General features: G+C 35.5%; 2 protein-coding genes across 2 annotated transcripts in view; one reads left to right on the top strand and one right to left on the bottom strand.

Moving 5' to 3' along the window:
• LOC138128798 (titin-like) overlaps nucleotides 1-27,538 on the top strand; it is an 85,827-nt gene that overhangs the window by 9,421 nt on the left and 48,868 nt on the right. Inside the window, exons 3-11 of the mRNA XM_069045035.1 lie at nucleotides 10,215-10,512; nucleotides 10,953-11,133; nucleotides 11,189-11,492; nucleotides 11,556-11,647; nucleotides 11,693-11,914; nucleotides 11,970-12,350; nucleotides 12,398-12,786; nucleotides 12,837-13,185; nucleotides 13,241-27,534. Of these exons, the coding sequence (XP_068901136.1) occupies nucleotides 10,215-10,512; nucleotides 10,953-11,133; nucleotides 11,189-11,492; nucleotides 11,556-11,647; nucleotides 11,693-11,914; nucleotides 11,970-12,350; nucleotides 12,398-12,786; nucleotides 12,837-13,185; nucleotides 13,241-27,534 (16,510 nt within the window). The remainder of the gene's footprint in view (nucleotides 1-10,214; nucleotides 10,513-10,952; nucleotides 11,134-11,188; nucleotides 11,493-11,555; nucleotides 11,648-11,692; nucleotides 11,915-11,969; nucleotides 12,351-12,397; nucleotides 12,787-12,836; nucleotides 13,186-13,240; nucleotides 27,535-27,538) is intronic.
• On the bottom strand, nucleotides 4,973-7,681 carry LOC138141217 (uncharacterized). The gene is made up of 4 exons (XM_069061917.1): nucleotides 6,434-7,681; nucleotides 6,174-6,381; nucleotides 5,761-6,119; nucleotides 4,973-5,700 (listed from the first exon to the last, which is right to left on the bottom strand). Exons 1-4 carry the CDS (start codon nucleotides 6,650-6,652, stop codon nucleotides 5,212-5,214), a joined length of 1,275 nt encoding a protein of 424 aa, XP_068918018.1. The 5' UTR covers nucleotides 6,653-7,681; the 3' UTR covers nucleotides 4,973-5,211.

The following is a 27,538-nucleotide window of genomic DNA, read 5'->3' as shown; positions in this document are numbered from 1 at the left end:
ATGACAACCCCCAATCATTATTATTATTAAAATAAAATAAAAAAATTTGCAGACATTTTCTTCACGGCAACCTTTCCTAATAGCCATTTTCCAAAAAAAAAAAATACAGAAATCATGCTACCCATACATATTTTAAAAATTTCCAAACTACATTTCATAAAAGTACAAAATTTGGAGAATATATAAAAAGATTGTGCGAAAGAAGACATGGGATGTTGTTAAAAAATTAAAAAAACTAAATCAAAAACAGTTAGTTATACGGTGGACACTACAAAAATATCACTTCGTTTGGCAGTCAAACCACCAGTCTCAACACATAAAACTTCATTTTTGCTCCTAATAACATAATACATATTAGATGTAAAGGAAAATATTTTTTTTACACTGTTGTAAGATTGAAACTTTAGAAACAATACATAACAGTGTGTGAAATGCGATTTCACACACATAAGCTTTTGTGTTTTTCACTTCACACACTGTTTTCTATTAGTTACCTACCTAGCAACATGGTAACTGCGTCGATACTTCAGATTTCCTTCAAAAATTTGAATTTTAAAATTTAGTTTCGGAAGCAATTATGGAAAAATTATTGTTTATATTTCGTGCATTCAAAGGCTTTTTTGAACTCACTACCTTCAAAATGACATTTCTCGACCGCATAGTTGTTTGCGCGCTACTATGCGGTCGCAGGCAATTTTGAAGCACTGTTCTTTTCAAAAAATAGTGTACGAACTTCGATGCGAGAAGACGTATTCGGCACATTCGCGCAAATGAAGCACTCGCTCCTTCGTCGCTCGTGCCTCAAATAATGCTCTCATGCGTGAAAAATGTCTTCTTCGTAAATAACTATTACTGCCTCGACTTGCGTCTGGGCGTAAAACACCTTTTCATGCACAAAAAAACACTCACTTTTCGCACTTAATATAAAAATAAGTATGTACATATTTTAAAACTTCATATCCGCCTAACACGATCAAGTCTGATTTTAATAATCAATTTATGTGGTATAAAAATTGCTCTACTTGAGACAGAGTCATAGTTTAAATCCAAAGATCACTGAAAATGGAAAAAATCCCATCATGTATACTTTAATTTGTCCTTTAAGCGAATCTGTAAGAGAAGGATATAACTCGAAGCTTTGCACATGCACATGACCTTGAGATATTAGATAATTTATAGGTATTCTTCATTTCACTTTGGAAAGACAACTCAACATTTTCGGTAGTTTCTTACCTCGTATCAAAAATTAATATATTTTTTAAAGTAACGCCTATTTGGCCAATCTTTTCAGTAATTTAACAATAGTTCGATTGTTTATTAATTGAAGTGATTCAGAACAAATACATGCCTCTAATATTATTAATGAAGCTTCACTCTAATCTTATAATATTTTTCTCTCTTTAAGAGAATCCAAGTACATAGTACCATTGCAAAAATGAAAATTATTATTCTTCATGTCTACTTGTAGGAACTTACATACTGTGATGTCTCTCAAGGCTCGGTTTTAACGACCGATCTTATTTCTTATTAATATCAATGATATTCCAAATTACATTGTTGATGGCGGAGTTCTTTTATATGCTAAAAATACGGATTTTATAAAATCTGACACAAATTTAGCATTGGTACCCAAAGAAAAACACACACCATTAACATGTGTTATCAGTTATCACAAGTTTTTGCTAAATATAACATGGTATTAATAACAATAAAGAGACATGTCATACATATCCAAATAAATATATGTATGTAATTATTTGGATCTCTCATTTAATCTTTTATTTATGGATAGTTTTAATGTCATTTCATTTATAACTTTTATAAATAAATACTGTTTCAAATATGTATTTTTATTACGCATTCAATACTGTTTATACATTTTCTAATACGGTTTTAATATTTTGCATGACACAGGATGTAGTTACATCATAATTATAGTTCCGTAAAATATTAAAGTTGGCTCATTACTTACGTATAATTACGTAATTAGGTAAAGACGACAGAAATGATCGGTTGGTATGGATTTTCTTATCATTACTTATTTACAATTACTTTGTGAATCCTTCAGCGCGTATATGAGTTTTTGTAATTAGAATTTAAAATTATTATTTCCACAACTGTGTGCATAAAATTCAAACATTCTTGGGACATCTAAAAGTGTTCTTCGCAAGAGATGAACATTCAAAATGTTATGCTCTCTAGTATACCGTTGTTATATGATGAAAATGATGAAAAACAAGAAAAATACGCAAATTACTAGTCGTGTTAAAAATAAATAATCCACCCCTCATTACCAGATTTTATGATATTTCGTTAAAATAGAAACTAGCCTAACATTCTAAAAATACGAATGAAGCAACGTAACTATGTAACACAAGTTGTAAACTGGATAAATATGTTGGAAACATTTCTATTTTATTTTTACAGTTTACAATATCTTTCCCTTTCGAGGCCCTTTTCTCTTACGACATTGATCCATGGCAGAGAAGCGAACGAAAAGTAATAATGGCGACGTTTCTCATCAAGGGATAAAAATACACTAAGGACAATATTATTGGGTCCGGATACTTCGCGACGTCAACGACGCTTTTCTGTGTTTCAGTTACAGTCGTTGAGTTGGCAGCGCGCAATTCGTGTGCTTTTTATTCCCTCTTCCACGGTTGTTTTGCTTTTGTGTTTCACCAGTACAACAAGTGCTACTTATGTTTACAAATCCTGCGCGCTTTGCTTTAATTGTGTATTTACAGTAGTACTTCTTCTTCGACATTTTTAAATTACATATTGCACAACCTGAAACGGACACCAGAACTTTCAAAAACTCTAATATTTTACAACGACCGCATCAGTACCAACTTCCTTTAATCGTTAGATATCTTACTAATTTATTAACGACTTGAATCGGTAGGAAATGCACTAATGTGGTGTAATATTTTTAATCCTGCCCTTAGAGAAGTTCAAGAATTTGGCTTTATCCTACTAACAAAGCAGACGGATGTTCTTAAAAATAGGTCGCTCCAATAACCTGTTTTACATTGAAATCTGTGTGCTTTCTAATTTATTTATCATTTAAAAATAAACAGTGTGGATAATGAAAGGACAGAGCGTAAACAAAAATGGTGGTTGTGTTGCGCCTGACTGACGGTAAATAATGGGTCAAAAAGTTACCAAGTGTTGCAAATGTTCCAGTGGAAAACATCCCAAAGGGGCGAATTGCAATGACTCTTCGTCCGATGGGTGAGATTCTCCAGCGTTCTTGTTTTGTTTATGTTGCCGAGACTAAAGAATTCGCAGATTGTGAAAATTATTTTAGCTTAAAATAATCCTTAAAGCACGTTACCAACTTATGCAACCACTTCATGTTTCAATATTTATAACTTTGACAGGTTTGACGCCGCTGCGAATTTATTCGTTTTGTAAAACGACCTTCCGAAAAATGCACAAAGTTTAAATTTATTTAATCTGGCGCATTTCTTTAGATGCGCTGCCAATTCAAATATTGTCTCTGTTGAAAATTCGAATTTGAAAAATTTGTCAACAAAAACAAAACACATATATTTGAGTAAATTTAGAAATTTAGAATTTTCAGCAGACAAATTTATGCTTTTTTACGTAAATCGCAAATCCTCACAATAACACGTTTTAAATTGTAAAAAATATGTGTTTACTTGCGAATAAAATCTGGTCGGGGCGGATATTTATCATTTTGAGCTTTTTATCGACTAAGCTGTTAATCATCTGGCTTTATTCCATCACCTGTTTCAGCCGGAACTATTTATTTGAGTACTCTTCACCTTGACTCTATTAAGTTCGTCTTTATACACTTATGTCATCGGTGTACAATTTTTTAGGTCACGCATCTGAAGAATCTTGTGTTCAATTGTTTTCAATATAAATTTAGAACACTCAGACGATTTATTTATCTTTCCGGTATCCCATCAGGAAAAACGGCGTTTTCTTATTTTTTATTTTTCTCCATGCAAGCATGTGATTAACTGTCTAAACTGGTATTTCAAAAGAAAGTGATTGTTTCAAACTAATTACTAATTAAGATGTTTACTAGAAAGAAAATATGAAGATATTTCCAAATTATGTTTTACATCTGGCCGAATTTCAAACTTTCTTGGCCACGTGTTACTGTAAGAAATAAAGGTGAATTACTTGATCGTGAAAAATTAGAATTTGCAAACTTTTCTCTTAAGTTTTTAGATAAGTATAAGTACTTGTATGACAAAAACATTGAACTTATGATGTCAGTAAATGTTAGTTGTATACTTATTAAATAAAATTTAGAGCACCAAATTACACTTGGCAGCTAAAGTAAAATAAATAAATGACATTAAGAAAAGCTTGGAACGTTGGATTTTCGGACTCCTAGTGTTCTGTTATCTGTTAATTTGTTGTAGGCATAGAGGTTGTTAGCAAATTTTTGTTGATGTTTGTATTTAAGTATGGTACCTTAATAAGCTTAGATCTCAGTTAAAGTTCACTGTTTATTTATTAATATCCAGCGAACAAATTAATCTTAATCGAGTCATCCATGAATCCGAAGTCGTATGTCGTTACTTGAACTTCACCCTTGAACTATATTACAAACGTCAGTTGAAAGCTAAAATGGTAGCAAGTTTAAAATAAGATTTTATCGTCAAAAATACGTGAATCTTCAAGAAATAGTATACATATTATGATACAAGTTTATAAGGAAGCCTTTAAAGCACGCGCGACGAGTTTAAGAGCACGACGCGTAGCGGAGTGCTTTTAACGTCGCAAGTGCTTTAAAGGCCCTTATAAACGTGTAAAGTTTGTCTAAACATAAGTGAATTTTACGGTTTTAACAACTAAAGTACTTTATGAGGGATGTTGTAAAAGTGGGAATAACCAAATCTGCAGCTTTTCGTTTAACAAAGACAGGCACGCCTTGCAAAATTTACGACAGGGCAGCTAAATATTCTGTTGTGATGGATTTGTCATGAATAGGGCCCGGATTTTAGGCAATTAAAAAGTCGGAAATAGGTGCCTAAAATAGTCCCTTAAACTACTGCAAATAGTCCCTTAAAAACTGAAAATAAGCCATACTAGGTCCTTAAAGTTGTGGTTAATTAAATTAAAAAATGTGTTTTTAAAGTTTTAAGTAGGTACACACAACAAGATATTTACTAATTATTTTTTATTAATTAATATACAATACTACAAGTTTGTTAGTTATTTACATTGTTACGTATTTACATTGCATACAAGATATTGCTCTAAATTTTCTACTTTAAAACATTGTCGGTTATCCACCAAAATGGACTTATATTTTGAAAAACTTCTTTCTACCTCGCAAGAGGTAATGGGCGCAAATTTGTAATAAATTTCTTCCATTTTGGTGTCATGTTCCGGCACATCTTCACCTCTAAAAATTCTTGCCAATTCTAGAAGAAATTTGTATCCAGGATTTTTTTCAGTAACATCTTCAAGTTTTTTTAATGCTACTGCTGCTACAGGGCCTGGAGATTTTTTTAGGGAGGTAAATACGTTTTCAACAATTTTGATTGAATCGGTTAAAGGTAACCCATTTTTTTCCAATTGATTAATACTTTCGCAGATTATTTTAAAATTACTGCGAACATAAATTAATTGGTTTTTTATTCCGGGTTTCTTCATTATAGACTGTGCTTTTTGAATAGCAACAGCAGAACTTCCATCAAAGGACATGACAACCTGTGAGTAGTTAAAAACAGTTTAACAATCAATTAATTTGCTTATCTTTTATATACTTACTTCTTTAATGGAATCAAAGTGTTCGCTGTAAAACATAGCAGCCTGAAGCCATGTTCCCCATCGTGTTAAAATTGGCTGTGGAGGCAGTGGCATTTCTTTTAGTTTTTCTTTGTACATTTCAACTCTCAAAGGTGCCTTAACGAAAATTTTTTTCACGTTCGAAATTAAATTATCCACATCTTCATATTGATAGCGAATTTTTTCAGCCACTAGATTTAAAGCATGCGCTAAGCATGTGACATGCACAATTTTTGGATAAAACACCTTAAGGTGTCTACCAGATTTTATCATATATGGTGCTCCATCCGTTACAAACAAAAGAAACTTTTCAGCAACAACTCTGGTACTCCACAAGATTTCTACGCATAGAAATTTTAAATCAAAATAAATTTAAAAAAGTGAAAAACCCTTACCTAAAGATTGATTTACGAATCTAGCTATTGTCTCATGATTTGTTCTTTCTAATTGTTTAGACTCCAAAAGATAAGATTTTCCAGGTTCATCTTCTGAAAGTTTCCCAACCAGACAATTCGCCACATATCGCCCAAGTGCATCTGTTGTTTCGTCAACTGAAACCCATATGTTAAAAGGATCCAGCTCATTCCGAATGTGGTCAATAGTCTAAAAGTGAAAATAATTTTAAATTAAATATTAAAAGATAGTATGTTCATACATCTTTGTAGCATTTTGGTAAATAATTTTTCCGTAAAGTAGACTCATCCGGAATTTTTCTACCACAATATTTTGTCAGAAAATTCTGAAACGCAGGATTTTGTAGTTTGTGCCATGGTATATTGGCAGCTAAAAAGACGTTACAAAGTTCCATATTGAATGTACTATTTGCCGATTCCTCCAAGTTCTGTGTCAGCAACGTTTGCCGAAGCGGTGTCATAATGTTCTCTTTATGGATGGCCGTTTGCTCATGCTGTTGCAAGTGACATTTTTTTTCGCATATAAACTACAAAAAATAAAATTTTCAAATAAGTAAAAAATATAAAATGACATATTTTTAATTATGCTTAACTTACCAGTTTACCACAAGCTTTACAAAACATTTCTCGGGTTGATTTTATTTCATATAAATCTTTCTTGCTTGTCCACTGTAATATTTTTTCGCGTAAACTAATTTTTTGTTTCGGCATTATGTTCACTTTAAACAGGTTCACAAGAAACACGACCACTGCACGGAGATAAAGTAAACGAGAAATGACAAATTTGTAATGCTTATATTTACGTCTCCCACCAAATTTCAGAGGAGATGGTTAATTTTATATTTCTTAAATTTTTAGAAAATGACACCCTTAAGGTTTCTCTTATTGTTTCACTTCGGGATTTTAATTTTCGTTTTTATGGCAAGGACCATTTTATAAACGTTAAAGCTTCTAACAATACCTAAGTATCAGAAAACATTAGACCGCGTATACCTGCACCCCTTCGAACAGAGGCAAACAGATAAACTCTGTAATTTATGCCAGTCCAGTCTAATGGTTTGTGGTACTTAGGTATTGTCGGAGTATTTACCGCTGACATCATGGTCCCAACCGTAAAAGCGAAAAAGTAATTCCTGTATTGTACTGCACTTTGTACATTTCAGTAATTACATCTCCTTAAATTTTAAAATCATAAAGCATTGTAAATTTTATTGAGGTACCACTTTTACATTTTCAATACCGTAAACTTCCCAGAATTCGAAAATTGGGAAAAAACCGCAAAAATGAAATTGATTTTTGGTCATTTTAGGCATGTTCAGGCAGTTAAAAGGTAAAATAGGTATTTAAAGGGCATTTTAGGCCGAATAGGCAGAATCAAATATGGCTCTAATTACTCTAATTAAGCCAGAAATCATTTATAGACAAGTTTCATACATGTGCCTTAAAAAATAAAAATAGTCCATTTTGCCTAAAATCCGGGCCCTAGTCATGAACAACCCTAAAATCCCTCATGAAGTACTTTAGATGTTAAAACCATAAAATTCACTTATGTTTAGACAAACTTTATCATACGCTATTTTTTATTATACCTGCACTAAAATCTAAAAATTATAACAAAAAAAGTAAATTGAAATACCTTTTCCCAAGTAATCTGTGTCATTAATCGTTGATATAGAAATGGTCAATTGTTGTTGTTTCGTTGCTATTATAACTTTTCTATAAATGTCTATTTATCATTGTTCAAAATGTAGGTGAATTTGTTGTTACCAAAGCAACCCTTAAAGCTTTAGTGTTTTAAGGGCCCTTTTTCGCACGCATTTTAGTGTCAAAAACAGGGATTATGATTCAGGTATAATAAAAAATACATTTTTATTTTCTCCAATAAACAGTTACAATAAATGCTAAAAATGTTCTCCATGTTGTTGCAAGCACAAATGAGCAACATACCTACCTGGATTATTATTAATTTCGTTAACTTTTTCAGTTATCCTGAGCTTTAATTCTTGTAAATCGTCAATCGTGAACAGGTGTTTGATAAATTGAATTTTTGAAATGAGGCCACAAAAAAAAAGTCTGCAGGCGTAAGATGACAGGATCTCGAAGGCCAGATATTTTCTGTACTCTGACTAAGAAGTCTGTTATTAAAAAACTCTCGCAACATTACTATTGTGGTAGTAGCTGCAGTTAGGTTACCTGAAGCTTAAAAAGATTAGAAAGTTAATAACTAAGTGCATAATAGTTTACCTTAAAAAAACAATGGTCCTATTATCCGTCGTTGGCAAATTGTTCCCTAAACACCAAATTTTTGTGGAGGCCCCTCTGCAGTACACCAAATTCTCATGTTTTGTGAATTAACCTATCGTACATGAAACCATGCTTCGTCTGTAAAGAATGTTTTCTCCAATAAACCAGAGGAAAATCATCTGGATGCAGTTCTTGCACACATGTTAATCGATACGGATATAATGCTAAATCTTTTTTCTGTATTGCTTGACATGTGCCATATGATAATTATACTTGCTGCACCAAATGCCGAATGGATGTTAGGGGTTTCCTCCATTACGTGTTGAACAATCTCGATGTTTTCTGATGTCTACCGCTTCCTGGTTTTCTTTGTAAAGTAGATGTTTCCCAAAACTGGGTAACACAACGTTTTAATGTATTGCAGAAAAGACCATAATCGACGATATTTTGGGAAATTGCTCGCGATATTCGTTCCATGCCTCTTGAACGGAGTATTCCCACAAGTCGTCTATCTTTCGTTCATTTCGAAAATGCAACTCAACGATGAAAGCTTTGTGTTCACTGGGCAAAAAACAATACAAGAATTACCTTGAACTTTACCACATCTGTAGGATAAAGTCTCCCTTGATCACACTCGTGCGATAAAGTATGTCATTACGACGAATCTCGGGTATTATGTATTGATTTTGCACAACCATTAAAAAGAGTGTTTTTGTAAATCCATATTATGCATCTAAAGTCGGCGTTTTTTTCATAGTAAAATGAAATACTTTACAGTTTAGTACACTTACGTGCTACAGAAAAAAAAAAACTAAATAAACTTCTATTGGAATATTTGGAAGTGTTTCATTACCACTTTCACCTCCGTATTCCCTCATTTTATAGAAATAATTGAAAAAATAAATATGTACACTTCACTTTAACATGGGTACAATTTTTTACTTTTAGTTATTACCTGCAATTATGTTTTTTGTAATAGTTGATGTATTACAAAGACACTTATGGAAAAAATTATGCATGCTACTTGTATATAAAGCATATTTTTACCCGAGGATTACAACATTTGCTGCGCTCGTATGTGTAAATGTCCCACTTGTAAATAAAATGAGTGTTATATGCATAGGTTGCATAAATAACTATTAGAGCACCAAATGAAACGTGTAAATTAAAATAAAATAAATGCATTACATTAACAAAAAGCTTGGAACTTTGAATATTCCCATTTTTATCGTTCTATCCTGTGTTGTTTCATTATAAATTCCATTTCTCTTCGGCATAATAAAATATGTATACGGAAATCAGATCAAATATAGAATGCATGCCTGTTAACGTGGGTGTTCAATGAACCGTATGTATTGCACTTAACGTACTATTTATGGTATGGGGAAGTGTTGGGTTAAAATGAAGCGCTCTTCTCTCGATTTTTATTTTTAAAATATTAACTTTTTTGATGTCATACCAATCGCATTTTAAATAAGACTCGAAAACAAGAACATTTTTTGTATACGTGGCAACAGTGTGTTTAGATAAACAATTTTTTTTTGTATATGTATTTTCCGTCGGTTTATTTAAAAACACATTTCACTAATAAATGAGGAATATTAATAGGTTTGAGTTTCGCCAAGAGCATCTAAAAAGGGACACCGGAAGAATGCTCACAATAATAGCTTATGATCTCATGTCATAAGAAAGAGAAAAAATTAGCTTTGTCGTTATTTTGTTATAGTTTGTTAGTTGGAATAGATTTAGGGGAAATAAGTGAAATTGAGCTTATTTTAGGTCTAAAGATGGAGCTCCTATAGTCCCTGAACCACGCCGCAGGCTCAAAATCACAGCGAATGTCGTCCAGCTCACTCTAGACGACGTCCAAAAGGCCGACGCTGGCATGTACACGGTGACGGCCAAGTCGCCCTTCGGGACCACTTCCAGAGACCTGGAACTGAGAGTGAACAGTGGCAAAAATTCCGACGAGAATGATGAGCCTCCGGCGTTCCTCCGACGACTCAACGACCTCTCCGTTAAAGTTGGCACAAGAACAAGATTTCTTGTTGAAATAAGAAGCTGTTCCGAATTGACGGTAAGCTTTTACTCGTTCTGGTGAAATTGACGAAGTATTTTCAATGAAACGATCATAAACATGTTTCGAAAATAATTTCGACAAAATATTGGCACCGTTTCAACAACTTGGGGGTATTTGGTAGTACAAAGCGTGGGTAAAGTTAGGTAATTAATATTTTTAAATATTTATCGGAAAGCGTGCATTAACAGATGCATTAGTGCATGTTTATCCAAAGCCGTGCTTTATAAATGTGACCTCATACGTCACTTTCAACATTCCATGGCGTAAGCAAAAATTTCACTTTACTGTTATATAAATTTTTCGGTGTCAGTGGAACTCTGGCTACTATTATTTTTGATGGTGACGCAGTTAGTTTTAAATTAGATCGGAGACGGTCTCGCAAAACTTCATTGAACTTCCTGTAAAAATGAAAGCGTTCAAATCCGACCAATTCTCAGATCGAATGGCTCCACAACGAAGAAAAAGTGGAGGAAGGAGAACGATTAAGATTTGTCAACGAAGGTGGCTTCCATTGCATCGACGTCGCTCCGGTGACCGCAGACGATGCCGGAAGATGGACCTGCACTGCTCGAAACGAGTGTGGTCAAGCGTCTAGCACCTGCCATCTCAACGTACTCGGCAAGTTTAAACCAACCTGACTTAAAACATAACTTATCTCGAGTTTTGCAAACAGTACCGAAAACTTACAAATCTCCTGAGTTTCTGGAAGAACTCCGCGCTCTTCTAACGGAACAAGGGACCGTATCGTTGGAGTGTAAGGTGGTAGGAGTCCCGACTCCCTTACTTCGCTGGTTCAAGGATGGAAAGGAAATTAAGGCAGGAGATGTGTTTGCTCTTACCGCAAATCCAGACGATCCCACTTCTTTGGGGACATATCTCTGCGAAGCGGTCAACTGCATGGGCAAAGCTACCTCCAGCTCTAAAGTACATGTCGTGGGCAAGGGAAGTCGAGAGGGGTCCCTTAAACCAGCCGACAGGTACATCAAGACACATAGAGTGAGACTCTTTGCAGTGCTAAAGAATGTTGTCTTTAATTACAGTCCATTACCATCTGGTCCTCCACCGATATTTACTCGAGATTTGCAAAACGAATCAATAAAAGTTGGTGATCCTTTGTTGCTGTCCTGCCAAGGTAAGTAGAAAAAGTGTTGGAATAGCTTTACAAAGGAAGTTTCAGTGTCTGTACCTCCCTGGCCCAAATCTGTGGCGTGGTACAACTCCGAAGGTCGCATCGACGACGAAACCCCAGGTAGCAGGTATCGACAGATGGCAGATGGATTAGGAGGGTACATGCTCGAAGTAAAACCGACAGAAGCAGCAGATCAAGGCGAGTGGAAATGCGTTGCCACCAGTCAAGATGGTGCTGTTTCTATTTCCACTTGTGACGTTAACATGTCAAGTAAGCTTCCACTCTTCCTATTAATGTCCACATCTAAGATTGACGTTTGTTGAAGTACCGAAACATTTTCGAAAACCTCGATTTATGGATACACTTAAGGCCGTATTGACTGAAGAAGGATTAGTGTCTTTCGAATGTAAGGTCGTGGGGTCTCCCACGCCCCTACTGCGATGGTTCAAAGATGGACAAGAACTCAAACCTGGAGATGTTTATCAGCTGACAGGGACCAACTCTTTGGGGTCATACTGTTGCATCGCTAGAAATTGCATGGGAGAAGCGAGGAGTTCAGCCGAGTTGACAGTTGAAGACATCCAAAGTCAACTGAATGACGAAGAACGAAACCAGTTAGTGTTACGAAGTCAGGCACCGAAATTCATTCACGGATTGAAGAGTGCCGAGGCGAAAATCAACGAATTGTTTAGATTTACAGTTCAAGGTAATCGACAAAAATGTTTGATAATTTAGGTGAAAAGATTATTTCAGTTAGTGTAACTACACCCTTGCCGACTTTGTCGTGGTACAGAGATGACCAACCTGTAGAAAACGAACCTGAACGTTATTTCCCAATCAAAGAAAATCTAGGAGTTGGACATTTGGATATTGTGAGGGTAGAATTTATGGACCAAGCTGAATGGAAATGTGTGGCCACCAACGAGTTTGGACATTCGGTCACTTCCTGTTTCCTCAAACTCATCATACCTAAACATTTCAAAAAACCGAAATTTTTGGAGTGCTTAAGGGCAGTTTTATCTGAAGAGGGTGCAGTCAATTTAGAATGTAAAGTAATAGGAGTTCCTCCACCAGTACTCAAATGGTACAAAGATGGTGTCGAGTTGAAACCTGGTGACATACACAGAATAACTTCCGGAGAGGTGAGTAAGCTACATTAAACATTCTAAACTGAAAATGTATTATTTATTAGGATGGGACTTGTTGCCTTGGTACTTACACCTGTGAGGCACGTAACTGTATGGGCATAGTAGCAAGTTCAGCATCTTTGCTTGGTTTTGAAGACCAAAAGACACGAGCCCAACAAAGAATTGAATTAGCAAGACAACCTTCTTTGTCGACAATTCACGAAGAAAGGACATCTCAAATTTATGACACAGCTGGTGATCAATCTCTTACCATCGATGATCGCGGAGAAGTTTCCTTCTCGTTTGATGGTAAAGAAGTGTCTGTGTCTTTGTACGAAACACCGGATTTGACAGAAGAAGAAGCTATTCAGATTGTAGAGATGTATGCGGATCAGTTGTCAGAACACGTTTCTGGTAATATCATTTCTTCTTGGTTTGAAAAAAAAAACGTAATTCGTTGTCTATTTAGAACATAATGTTGTGGAGCTTCCTCCTCTGAGATTTGTCAAAGAAACATCCACATCTGGGAACTTACTGATGGAAGCAGTTGTGGTGGATGTATCTGAAAACTTCTTCACCCCTGAAGAACAGGATCTCAGAACAGAAGCTGACGTCGAAGAAATTTATTCAATCACAGATGAAACTGGCCAACTGGTGTCTTCTGTTACGTCTGAGAAGCTCAAAATCGACGTGACCAGCTCTAGCGGCGAAGCTCCGAAGAGGCCTCCACGAAAATCCGACTCGCAGAAGAGCAACTCCTACTACAGTCTGACGAAAAATCTGTCGCTTCAATCCGACGCTGGTGAAGAAAGTTTGGCGGTGGTAGCAGACCTAGACACCGAATCATACGGTGAGTACGAGAGTGCCATTAGTTCAGAAAAAATACAAGATCAAGATCGAGCCTTCCAAGTGGCTGCGATAACAGAAACTACTAGTTTACCTGGAGACGATATTGAATCTAGAAGACCTTTGACTCCTCGCACAACACACGAAATAGGTTCAGATTTGAGAGTCAACAGAAGCGAGAGTCAAGAATTAAACAGAACTTCTAGACGACGGTCGTCTCAGAGTTCCGATGAAGTATCTAAAGACGGTTTAATGAAGAGAAGTCCGAAGAAAACCAAAAGTTTGGATATGCCTGATGACTATCAACGTGACATACAAGGTGAAGAAGGTGACGGGCTCGTTATTGACCCTGAAGTGAACGCGGCAAAACAACTAGAACTCAAGAAAGAGGAGTTACAGATAATCGACGAACTGAAACTGAGTATATCAGAGATTCAGCAAGGGTTGCTTTCAGTAGAGGAGGAATTATTTGTGCAAACGACTTTGAAATCAACATCAGCTACGGCCAAGCAGAGCTTGGAGACTTTGAACAGTATTTTGCAGCCTTACAGAGACATTCAGACGGTATTGCAAACGATAGTACAAGAAGAACGCAAAGCAGAAATCTCTGCTGTTGAACTAATCGCACCGCCGATCTTCGAACTGCAAAAAAGTTTAGCGGTTGTGGAAAAATGTATCGAAATGCAAGGAAAAGAACACACTTTAATTCAAAAAACTTGCGCAAATATATTGGATACCACGGGTTTGCAGTTGCAAAAGAGTTTGGAGTTAATTGAAGCGATCACCTTGTTAGAGAAAGAACTAGATTCTACAAAAATATCTGGAAGGATGACGCCGTCAAAAATAATTCAAGAAGTTTGCATCACCATCAGAGAAATCGAGACGGGATTACAGAATGCTGACGATATGTTACAAAACAAACACGCCGAAAGTTCGCAGAAATCTCAAGAACAAGAACTTTCAAAAGGAGAGAGCAGTACTGAAACGCTAAAAAAAGATCTAGATTTGTTATCTAATATTGCAAACGTCGCTCAAACACTCCAGGTCGCATTCAGCAATGTCAAATTTTACGAAGAATCTGATCCGCGATTTAAGGGGGTGCCCAAAAAGATTTTAGAAGTTATCTCCGAACCGACCAAAAATTTGGTTAAGGAAGTTTCTCATATTAGTAAGTTGTCTATCAGGCACGCTGCCGAAAAATCATTAGAACAGGAAATACGACTGGCACTGATTGATAGGTTGTCACATCCTGTAGGAGAACTAGTCAACACTTTGGATGAAATAAGAAAACGAGAACCACCTGATTTTAGGTTTGCAGAAATAGACGAAAAACGACTTTCCATTTCTGACTCCATTGATAAAATCATAAAATCTATTGACGTGATTAGAGGAAAAATTAAGCCTGGGACAGTGTTCTCTCAAAGCACGGTAGAAGTAACCTCGCAAGACATAGTTAAAGACGTGTTCGATCAAGTGAGCCAGATTGTTCTAAGCAATATTACCCAATCGATCGAAGATCTTTTGTTTAATATAGAATCAGCTCAAAAATTGGTTGGCGATACTGTCATTTTAGAAGCTTTGAGGCAAGTATCGACGTTACAGAAAGATTTGGCTACTACCATAATAAAAGTTTCTCAAATCAAAATAGAGCCAACCCTTAATGCGATTGAAAGCATAGCACAACCAATTGAGGTACTAAACAGTCAAATAACAGAAATAACTCCTGCTACTAGCAGGGAGATTCTCGACGACCTAATTGCTTCACTAAACATCCTCGAAGAAAGCATAATCGTCGACGAAGAAAGACTAGAAACTATAGATTTATGCATTCCTTTTTCGATATTACGAGGACGAACGTGCGAGGTTCGGGAAAATATTTGCGGTTTAACGGAGCACGGTACGGTTCCTGAATCTTTATCAGAAGATTCCAAGGAAGGCAGTGTAGTGGTTATTCTTGAAGAATCGTCCGAAACCGTGATACCTGCAGCTCTACTAGACGACACGCGCCAAGCCATATCTTGTTTACAAAACGAAGCTAAAAACATTTCAAGTGATTTAGCTGTTCCGCTTATGAACTGTTTACGGAATCTTTTGGAAGTGACAGGTGAATCAATTTTTGAAAAGAAGAAGGAAGAATTGTCTCTAGACGAGCGAATGGCGTTGCAGAATTACGTGGCACCGCTTGAACAGATCGAAGATGCGCTTATAGAAGCTCAAGATATCTTGAACGCACAACCTGGAATTTCTCGCGAAGATGACAGAATTAGATTAATCCTGGAGCACATTCAGTATAATGTCGCAGTAATGCACCAACAGATTTTAGACGAGGTAGTTTTCTTAGATCAGCTACAACAATCTCCGAAATATAATTTGGATGACTTGAAGCGGTGCATAGCCAACATTCTCACTTTACCAATAATGCAGGATACACCTGGGTCTGAATTTGTTTTCTCTGCAGCCGTTGGAAGAGCTGTTATAGAAAATGTCCGCGAGTTAGAAAAATCACTTGCTGTACTCTATCAAGGAACAATAGTTGAGGGTGTTGAAAATGTAGAACCTGAGTTGTACCAGACAGCTTCAGAAGTAGTAGAATGTGTCGAAAAACTCACAAATCGGCCGTTATTTGTGGAAAGTGGTGAATCAGCAGTGACTTCTGAAGACCTGACCGAAATTAAAAAATTATCCGAACCCTTGCGAAAACTGGGCGACAGTGTTTCAAATATTCAGCAGTTTGAAGAAGAAAAGAAAAGGGTGTTTGGCCAACTTAGATTACCTTTGCTGGCTATTAATGATATCATTCTGGATGTAAAGCACGGAGAATTCCAGAAACATATTGCACCTCTAGAAGAAACTATAGGAGATGCTTTAGAAGTGTTAACTATTGAGCAGAGCCGAGGAGATATTACTCCTAACGATTTAGAACCTCTCAACTCATTGGAAGAAGTTTTGATTAACATCAAAAATAGTGTTGGTGGCGTAGACAAACAACCAATAGCACTAGAAGAACTGAATGTTTCTTTGGCTAAACTGTCAGGCACAATATTAGTTTTGAGTAAGAACAGTGGTTTGAAATATATTCTAAAATCGCTTAGGTTCTTTGTGGAAGCCTTTGAAGCCGCTTTAATAAGCGTTACGCCTAGTGTGCCAGAAAAATCAGCCGCTAGTAAAAAAGAGAAGCCTGAAGAAGTTGTTACAAAACAGTTTAGTGAAGCGATAAAGAATTTAATGGATGCAGATGGTAAAAAAATTCTAAAAGGTAGAAAGCTGTTGAGTGATGAACTTCATCACACATTACCAGTATTGAGGGATAATGTGCAAAATGTATCTGTTGATGAGCATGAACAACAAGCAATTACAGAGGCGTCTAGAGTAGTGACACTTATTTTTAACTATTTAAACAATATAGAGAATGTTACTACAGAAAGCCTTTTGGAAAGTGTGCTTCAAGCAAATGAAGCTTTAAAAAAGAACAAAAGCAATAAAGAATTTATGAAAAATATACGTGTATTGTATTTTAAAACGGCAAATAATTTGCGCACAATTAAAAAAGATGCAGACATAAAGAAAGAAATAGAATTACAACATATCCAAATGGTGTCTGACTCCGTTCAAGGTTTTGCTAAACATATTGCTGCTATTAAATATTCTGATATAGATAAGGAAAAAATCTTAAATTTGCAAAAGTCATTGTATCCGTTGCAGACAGCTGTAAATGACTTAAGCGAGTTGGAATTGACAGAGAATGATTTAAAGTTTCTTGAAAATATTGCAAAAATATTAAGCGACCTCGACAACTTCGTGTCTTCTAAATTGACGATCACAGAAGAAACTCTGTCTAAAGAACTGCCAAGGAAAGAAGATATTCTCATTTTGCTTAATATTCTTAACCAGGCTGTAAAATCGGTTGAGGAAAATTCACCAATTAGAAGGATCACACATTTGTTAAATAGTTTAACTGAAAACATGCCTGATGTTGCTCAACAGTTACAAACAGCATTTACAAAAGAAGTTAAGACTGAAATAATAAATAAGACATTGCTAACACCACTAAAACAAATAAAAGAAAGCTTGTGTCAAACACCGCAACAAGCTGATCTGAAACAGGGTTTGGAAGGGATAGAAGAAAACCTAACACGCTTCAGCCAAGTTTGTCAAAGCGATATGACCGAAAATGAAGTTAAGTATGCTGAGAACATTAAACTCTACGTTGGACAATTAAAGAATATTGACGAAATGACTGAAGGAAAAGATCTTGCAACCTTAAAACAAAAAGAAGTTGATTTAGCGAGTTTGGAATCTTCTGTTGATTCACCGCACTTAAAAATTTTGTCACAGACTGTGTTGGCCACTGGGAAAGAAATACAAGCAGAAATTGAAAAGCAGAAAGTCCAACGCGTTGAACAATCAGTGAAGCCTTTGCAAGAACTTGTCGCACCGATCAAAGAAATGCACAGTCATCTTGAAACTCTACAAAATATTGATCTACCTGAGGCCAAAGACAAGATTAAAGCTGTGATAGTTGAAGTACAGAATCTAGAACCATCGATTTTGGAAGCAACGATTCTTACACCTGCTGAAGCTCAGGTGATAAATGCTGAAAAGGAATTAATGGTGGAATTAAACGACTATATATTGACTCAAGTGATAGAACCAAAATATGAGGAAGTTGCCTTTGATAATTTAGTAAACAAGGTTGAGAGTTTAAAAGCAACGATCCCAGCTGAAAATAAGAAATGTTTAGAAATATGCAAAGTAATGGAAACTGCTGTTCATCAAATCGGCGAAATTGTCGATCTTAGGAAGACGGCAGAATCAGCAAAAATTACAAAACCAATAGTAGAGTCCTTGGAAATTCTTAAAGGTAGTATCGTCAAAATTGAAGAGCAGACCGTTGCAGCTGAAAAGAAAGCAGCTGTTACGGAACTGCAGAAATCTGTTGAAGCTATTGAAAGTATGATTGACACCAATCTGAAACATGTTTCAGTGAATTTTGGAACTGAAGAAAAAATTGTAGTTGACGCAGCAAATAAAACTTTAAGTGAGCTAAATAATTTCATGACCACTGAAAAAGAACAAAAAGCCACAGTTGAAAGTGTCAAAGCTGCAATAGAAGGTTTACGTTTGGCGGTTGTGGTTATTCCTAAAGAATCTAAAATTAAAGAAACAATGGAATGTTTAGAGGATACTGCTAAAAACGTAATAAACCTAATGGAGAAAATTCCCGCAAAGCTCGAAACTAAAGTAAAAACAATACACTTGATTAAAGGAATTGAGGAAAAAGTTAAAAGTATGGATAAAAGTCAGCTGTCAAAAGACAAACAAGACATGTTAAAGAAAATTGGAGTAACAACTAATAAATTAGTGGAACTGTTGCAAGTTATCAAAGTTGAAAATGAAGCAGAGGAAGACGCCGTAATGTTGATTCACAATTTATTGAAGGAACTTGAAAATAGTTTGAATTCCAATAAAATTAACGTGGAAGAAGTGAAAGCCAATTTAAACAGTTTCAAAGGTAGTTTAAACAAAGCTCCTAAAAATTCTTCTCTTTTGGAATGTCCCGAACCTCTGGAGTTTTTAGTAGATCAGGTCGAAAAATTTTTAGAAGAGAAAACGGAAGAACCGATCTCGTGTGTTCCTCTGACAATATTGGAAGACAATTTGCAATCGTTGCAAGAAGCCGTAGCCACAGCGGAACCAAAACCAGAAGATAAAGTTAGCAAAATATTGATAACAGAATTACAAAGACCCCTCACCACATTACAGTTTGTTTCTGGAAGTATTTTAGAAGAAAGAAAAGCTAAATTAACTCAAGATGATTTAAATCACATCACAATAACTTCTGAGGCTGTGCAGGATTTATGCAAAACTATCGATAGTTTAGAAGGAACCGAAATAAACAAAGTTGAAATTTTAGAACGGGAGGCTGAAAAACTGAAAGTATTGCTTGCTAGTATTAACTTGGAATCACAGATCAAAGATTTGATCGAACCACTGCAAGACGTTCAAAACAGTGTTAAAAAGGCTCTCGAGAAGGCGATTATTAAGCAACAGGAAGATGTAATGCAAAAACATCAAGTTGTTTCAAAACTTGGCAAATCGCTGGAAAAGTTTGAAATTTGTGTTGGAAAACTAGTGGAAGATAAACCAACAAACAGCAGTTTGGCAGTGTTGAAAGAACTCGAAAGTCCACTCAAAGCTGTGATAGAAGCCATGAATACTGTTGAAAGTACGACATTGACAAACAACGAGCTAACAAAGCTCACTGCTTTGAATGCGTCTTTAGAACAAGTAGCTGATGTTGAAAGCGATATAACCCAGATTTTACCAGTTTTGCACGAGAATATAACTGTCATGATAGTGCCGCAACAAGAAGCTGTAGAAATGAATGTACCCACGAGTGACCAAACATTCCTCCAAAGTATTATCCAACCATTAGAAAGGCTTGAAAAAGCTGTGGGTATTACCCAAACAATATTTGAGAAACCTAAAACCATCAAAGACGTAACTCCTCTCCACAAAATCAACATTTCAATCGTCAACTTATTAAAATTCACCACAATGGTGAAAAATTTGCCAAAAGGAAATTTAAAGCTTTTGGGAAAGCTTACAAATCCAATCTATGATCTTCAACAGCAAATATCGAAATGTGTAGAAGCTAAACTTTTACAAGAAGAATTGCCTATACTGAATACGATTGAAGCTTCTTTGGAAGCCATTTCAACAATTGCCCAAAGATTCGATAACTTGGAAGAAACAGATATAAAAGAATTTTCCAATACTTTGGACTCGTTACAAAATACTTTAATTAGTGTTTGCAATAAAGCTGTTTTAATTGAAGTGCCCGAGGGTCAAGAGTCAATTTTGCAAAAACTGCTACAACCTTTGGAGAACGTTGCCAAAGCCACTATAAATATTCAGACAGAATTATCAAATAGAAGTGCTTTAAATAACGTATTGCACAAACTACTGACGCAGTGTGAAAATGTAAACAGTAAACTTTCCAATTCTGACTTGAAGGTTTTGGCAACGCCGATGGTATCTGTTATTGATAAAATAAAATCCAAAGAGTATGAATCTGATCAAGCTGTTTTAGAAGATTTGAAACCCGATTTAAAAGAGATACAGACTGCAGTACTTGCACAATCTGCTGCGACTGAGCCCGTCACTGAATGTATAACAAATCTGCAACACGTATGTAAAAGTATCTTGGAAACCGACCAAGACAATTTGAATTTGAAAAATGTAACGGATTTGCTCAAGAGTTTGGAAATGTTGTCAATCGCAGTTGGGGCAGAATCTCAATCAAGCGATAAGAGTTTGCAAGCTCTACCGCCATTCAAAGAACCTCTAACACAAATTCAACATGACGTCAGTTTGTTGAAATCTAAAATTGAATCTTGTCCAGAACCTAAGAGCGGGATAATTTCGCTAGTTGAAATTGATCAACCATTGGAAGATTTGAAACAAGGTCTGCAAAAATCAGAAGAAATGATAGCGGAATCTTCAGAAGAATTGGTTGCTAGGCAAGAGACGTTTGAAAGAATAAAAGAACCACTGCAGAAGTTAGCTGTTTTAATGTCAACCGTCCAGCAAAATCTTCAAAGCGTTCAGGTAACAGAAGTTGAAAAGCAACAATTGAAAGAGGCCGTGGTGTGTTTCAAAGAGAATATAGAATTGATCAAACTTGCGCCAGAAGCATTGTCGATCACAATTATCAATAAACCTTTGGAAGCTCTAACTGCTAAAATAGAAGAAGCGTGGGAATCTGTGGATCAAACAGAACAAATAAAAGAAGCACCTGTGGAACCAGTACAGTTGGTTGAAGAAATAGTGCAAGAAGAGGAAGAAGAATCAATATCGACTAGTAGCGAGCCAATTGTAAATGAAAATAAAACTGAAAATGTAGCTGTAATACAGAATTTCGAAAAAGCTTTATCTGATGGGAGAAACATTTTAAAAGATTGTATAAGTGCAATTAGAGATACACAAGGAAATTTAGATTTGATATCTTGTGAGGAACTTGACGATGGTTTCTTATTCTTATTAGAAAGTCTGCACAATTTGGCTAATTTAATTAACAAGGATAAAGTCAAAGATCTGAATATGGAAAATTTGGAAATATTAAATAATACAATGGAAGAATTTAAAAATTTGTCTAAAAAAGTATCTTCGGTCGAACAAGTTTTAAACAAACCAGAATTGGGCAACTACAAGGACGAATTGAGGAAATCGCTTTCAAAGCTAAAAAATAAAGTTGAAATCCTCATCAAGTTGTCATCTGAGGCAACTTCTCTGCAGCTGATAGTAGAACCTTTGAAATTAATCGTACTGAAGATTGACTACATAGAGAATGAATTTAAAAAATTAGAACTAGCAAAACTTCCAATTACCAATTTAATTGTTAAACCCGTAGAAAATCTTTGCAATGAAATAAAAGAACTGCAAACTCAGATTCAAATCTTAAAGATTGTACCTAAACAATCGGTACTCAGCATTATCGAAACTGAAGGAAAACTATCACAGTTTATGAACACTTTGGCACAAACCGAAAAGGAGTGTTCCAATACAGGTAAAAACATTCCAAACGAAGTGACACAAAAGTTAAAATTAATACAAGAACCATTGCGAAAGGTTTCGGCTGTCATTGTGAACGTTAAAAATTCACTTACAAAACCGCAAGTGACAGAACAAAGAGAAGTATTATGTAAAGCGGTGGCAGTGTTAAAATCCCAGTTTAACCAATTAATTCCAACAATTCCACAAACAGCAGGATTGGAAGTTTTGCTACAACCCACGCAGCAACTCATTGCCCAATTAGATGAAATAGAACAGACGTTTTTAGAAGAAGAAAAATTAATGGTGAAAGAAAATACAGAAATTGTAAATACAGTCTTGGTTCCAGTTTCTAATTTAGCAAAAGAAATTAGCTCGTTGAATACAGAAATCGAGAATTTAAATATTAAACCAAAACAAGGTGTTTTAATTGTAGCAGATCTAAAAGACAGTATTATCGAGTTATCGGAATCTTTAAACGAAGATGATAAACATTCCAGTGAGTTTTGTGAAGAAATTCCTGAAGATATCAAAATCAAAATAAATAGCGTCCAAGAACCGTTACAACAGCTCTTGTTGACGGTAGGTACCGTTAAAGCAGCAGTTAGCAAAGGAAATGTACAGGAAATAAATAAATCAGAAATTTGTGAAGATTTAAAAGCTTCAAAATGCAAACTGGAAGATATTTCTAAAGTAATATCACAAGTTAAATTTATTGAAAAATCAGGAGGATTGATTCAAAATCTTTCGAATAAAATAGAAGAAGTTGAAAGTAAAATAAGAAATGAAGAGCTTCAAGTAAGTGCGAGTGTTGCGTCACCTCCCACAGAAAAGGAAGGGGAAAGAAAAGAAATAGAAGTAATACAAGAAGTCTTGACACCTTTAACTCATTTAAATGAAGAACTAAAGACATTACGGGCAGATATTCAAAATATACCAGCACATCAAGCGGTTCTGGGTCTTGCAGAAGTGGATAAAAATCTATTGAATTTATTAAACTCTTTAGTGGTCTTAGAGGAACAATCTTACGAAAAAGCAGACACGTTTACTTCAACAGATCTAGAAGAAATTGGACGTTTAAAAGAATCATTAGAAAAACTCTCTGTTGTTGTGGTTGAAGTCAGAAGTGTAGCTACTAAACCAGATTTGCAGAAACAGCAAACACCGAATATTTGTGAAGCTTTAACAATGTTAAAGTGTCAACTCGATGAAATTTCTCAAACAATGTCAGAAGCAAGTGTTTTAAAAACTACATCAGTGGCTGTTACGGAACTCGCAGGTAAATTATCAGAAGTCAAAGATTTGTTTGAAGCAGAAAAATCTACGGAGAAAGAGTTCGCAGCTGCTACAAAAATAGTTCTTCAGCCTATTGAAAAATTGGCGGAAGAAATAAAAACTTTACGAACAAGTGTTACAGATGTAAAATCAGTTCTTCAGCAGGGTGTGTTAAGCATGACAGAAATTGAACAAGATTTGATAAATTTGCATGAAGCTTTAATTATTTCTGAACAAACATCGCTCGAAAACATTGAAAAAATAAAACCAGAAGAATTACAACAAATTCAAGCTTTGAAAGAACCGTTAGAAAAGTTCACAACAATTGTTACTCAAATAAAAAGTGCAATGGATAAACCCGAAATCCAAGAAAAAGAAAAGGTGAAAGTTAAACATGCAATAACAGCTTTGAAATGTGAATTAGAGCAGATTTCACATACAGTTCCTGAAGCTAAGTGTTTAGAAATCTCATTCATTGCTGTTAAACAACTTGCAATGAAATTAGCGCAAATAGCAAGTGTGATGGAAAGTGAAGAAGTACCCGAAATAAAAGAAGAAAAGTTGACAGATGTAGTGCTTCAACCTATAATTCATTTGAAAGAAGAGTTACATGCTTTACAATCAGATGTTAAAGATGCAACAATTGTTCCTCAACAAAGTGTTCTTAAATTCGTTGAAATAGAACAAAATGTAGTTGATCTACAAGAAGCATTAACTGTTCTTGAAGAAAGTGAAAAAGTAACTGCAGAAGTAGTGGATGGAATTGGTTGTTTAAAAGAACAACTAAAACAACTTTCAACTTTAGCTGTAGAGGTTAGAAGTACGGTTAACAAACCAGAAGTGCTGGATCAAAAGAGACCAAAGTTACAAAAAGCTGTGCAGAGTTTAAAATGTGAGCTAAGTGTGATAGCTCAAAAAGTTTCCGAGGCAAAAGTGCTTGAGACTACATCGGTTGCTGTCCACCAACTTTCTGCTAAATTAACGGAAATAGAAAAATTATTTGAAGAAGAAAAATCAGTTCAAGAAGTTTCAACTTTAAAAGATGCCGTTTTACAACCGATGACTACTTTAGCGGAAGAAATAAAGACGTTAAAATCCGAATCAAAGGACGTAAAAATTATTCCCCAACAGGCTGTAATGAAAGTTACTGAATTAGAACAAGATTTGATTAATTTACACGAAGCTTTAGTTTCTTCTGAACAGTTACCCTTTGATCAAGCTCAAGATGTCAGTAGAGAAGCATTTGAACAAATTCAGATCTTAAAAGAACCTTTGCAGTTGCTCTCAACAACCGTGGTTGAACTTAGAAGCGCAATTAATAAACCAGAAATCCAAGAACAACAAAAACCAAAAATACAACAAGCGTTAACAGCCCTGAAGTGCGAATTAGACAAAGTATCTCAAGCAATTCCTGACGCAAAAAGTTTGGAGACCTCGTCAGTTGCAATTAAACAACTTTCAGCCAAACTGTCGGAAATTGAAAATCTTATTGAATCAGAACAAGTACCAGAGGAGCCCAAAGTAATTTCGATAATTCTTCAGCCCATATTCAACTTATCTTCAGAAATAAAAGCTTTACAAGCAGACACTACATCTATTAAGTTAGATTCTCAACGAGGCGTTTTGAGTGTTGTCGAAATTGAAAAAGATCTTCTCGATTTACAAAATGCATTAGCGGAATCTGAAAAGAATTCCTCTGAAGAAATGTCCGTCCTTGATGCTGTTCAAGAATTGCAAATGTTGAAAGAGCCGTTGGAAGCTCTTTCCTCTGTTGTCGTAGAAGTAAGAAGCGCTCTTAACAAACCGGAGATCACGGAGCAACAAAAACCGAAAGTTTGTAAAGCATTGGCAGCTCTAAAATGTGAATTGGATAAAGTGGCTCAAAGCATTCCCGAAATAACGCCGTTAGAAACTGCTGTAAATGCAGTTAAACAACTTTCAGCCAAACTGTCTGTAGTGGAAGAGATCATCAAGACAGAAGAAAAACCTGTTCAAGAAGGTCCTGAATCAAAACAAGTTATCCTTCAACCTGTCACTAATTTAATACAAGAAATAAACACCTTGCGGGCAGAAAGTAGCAAAGCAGCTTTAGTACCACAACAAGCTGTGCTTTCTGTAGTCGAAATGGAACACCAGCTAGTAACTTTACAAGAAACTTTAACGACCTCTCTTGAGCAAGGCGACGACATTAAACAACAAATGGAAAATTTAAAAGAACCATTAGAAAAACTTTCTGCTGTTGTTGTAGAAATGAGATGTACGATTAACAAACCAGAAATTGAAGAACAAAAACCAAAGGTGGGAAAAGCTATAGCAACACTAAAATGTGAATTAGATAAGGTATCTCAAACTATTCCGGAAACAAAACGTTTGGAAACCTCGTCAGTTGCAATTAAACAACTTTCAGCCAAACTGTCGGAAATTGAAAATCTTATTGAAGTACCAGAGAAGCCCAAAGTAATTTCGATAATTCTTCAGCCCATATTCAACTTATCTTCAGAAATAAAAGCTTTACAAGCAGACACTACATCTATTAAGTTAGATTCTCAACGAGGCATTTTGAGTGTTGTCGAAATTGAAAAAGATCTTCTCGATTTACAAATTGCATTAGCGGAATCTGAAAAGACTTGCTCTGAAGAAATGTCCGTCCTTGATGCTGTTCAAGAATTGCAAATGTTGAAAGAGCCGTTGGAAGCTCTTTCCTCTGTTGTCGTAGAAGTAAGAAGCGCTCTTAACAAACCGGAGATCACGGAGCAACAAAAACCGAAAGTTTGTAAAGCATTGGCAGCACTAAAATGTGAATTAGATAAGGTATCTCAAACTATTCCGGAAACAAAACATTTGGAAACCACATCTGTTGCTATTAAAAATCTTTCAGCTAAATTATCAGAGATCGAAGGTTTGATCGAAAGAGAAAAAGATGTACCTGCTGAAATTCAGGAGCAGCCAGAAGTAGTTAAAGATATTTTACAACCTTTCACAGATCTAACGGATGAAGTAAGAGCTTTGAGGCTAGATGCTCAAGATAAATCGCTGCCTCAAACCGGTGTACTAAGTATAGTAGCAATAGAAGAAAATTTACTTAATCTTCAAAAGGTCTTTCTGTTGTATGAGCAACCTTTAAAAGATATTAAAGATAAAATATTTAAAGCGTTCCAAGAAATTAAAGCTTTAAAGGAACCCCTAAATCAATTAGCAGTTATTGTCGTTGCAATTAGAAGTAAGATAAATAAAACAGAGTTGCTTGAAAGTCAAAAGACAAAACTTTGCATGGCAATCTCAGTTGTGAAAGGGATGATTGACAAACTACTTCAAGGGATATCGAAAGATTTACCATTTGAAATTGTTACTACAATTCAACAGTTTTCAGCTAAATTGTGTGAAATTGAAAAAATACTTTTAACGCAAGAAACCGCCAAAGAAACTTCTGTGACAACTCAAGTCCTTCAACCCATCATAAAAATGGTTGATGAAATCAAAACACTACGAAGTGATACTAAAGACTTGCCGTTAACTCCCCAACAAGGTATATTGAGTGTTGTAGAAATAGAACAAGAGTTAATTAACTTAAAAGAAGCATTATCTACTTCGGAACAAGCAACAATTGAAAGTACTCAAGACGCTTCACAAACTTTGCAACAAGTTGAAGCCTTGAAAGAACCATTAGAAAAACTTGCGGCAATCGTTGTAGAAGTGAAAAGTGTTATAAATAAACCTGAAATTCAAGAACAAGAAAAACCTAAAATTAGAAAGGCATTAGTTGCTCTAAAATGTGAATTAGAACACGTGTGTCAAACACTACCCGAGACAAAAAGTTTAGAAAGTTCGTCCACGGCTATCAAACAACTTTGCGCTAAGTTATCAGAAGTTGAAAGTTTAATTTCTCCTGAAGTTGACGTACCAAGTATAGTTGCTCAACCACTTACAACTCTATCTAGTGAAATCAAAGCTTTACGTGCCGATATACAAGAGACAGCAACAGCTTCCCAGCAAGGAGTCTTGTCTGTTGTTGAAGCAGAAGAAGAAATTTCTAATTTATGTACAGCTCTGGCTACCTGCGAACAATATAATTTGGAAGAAACTGGAAATACAG

Source organism: Tenebrio molitor, chromosome 1, assembly GCF_963966145.1.
Source record: "Tenebrio molitor chromosome 1, icTenMoli1.1, whole genome shotgun sequence".
Lineage (NCBI taxonomy): Eukaryota > Metazoa > Arthropoda > Insecta > Coleoptera > Tenebrionidae > Tenebrio > Tenebrio molitor.
This window is presented reverse-complemented; position numbering and strand designations above follow the sequence as displayed.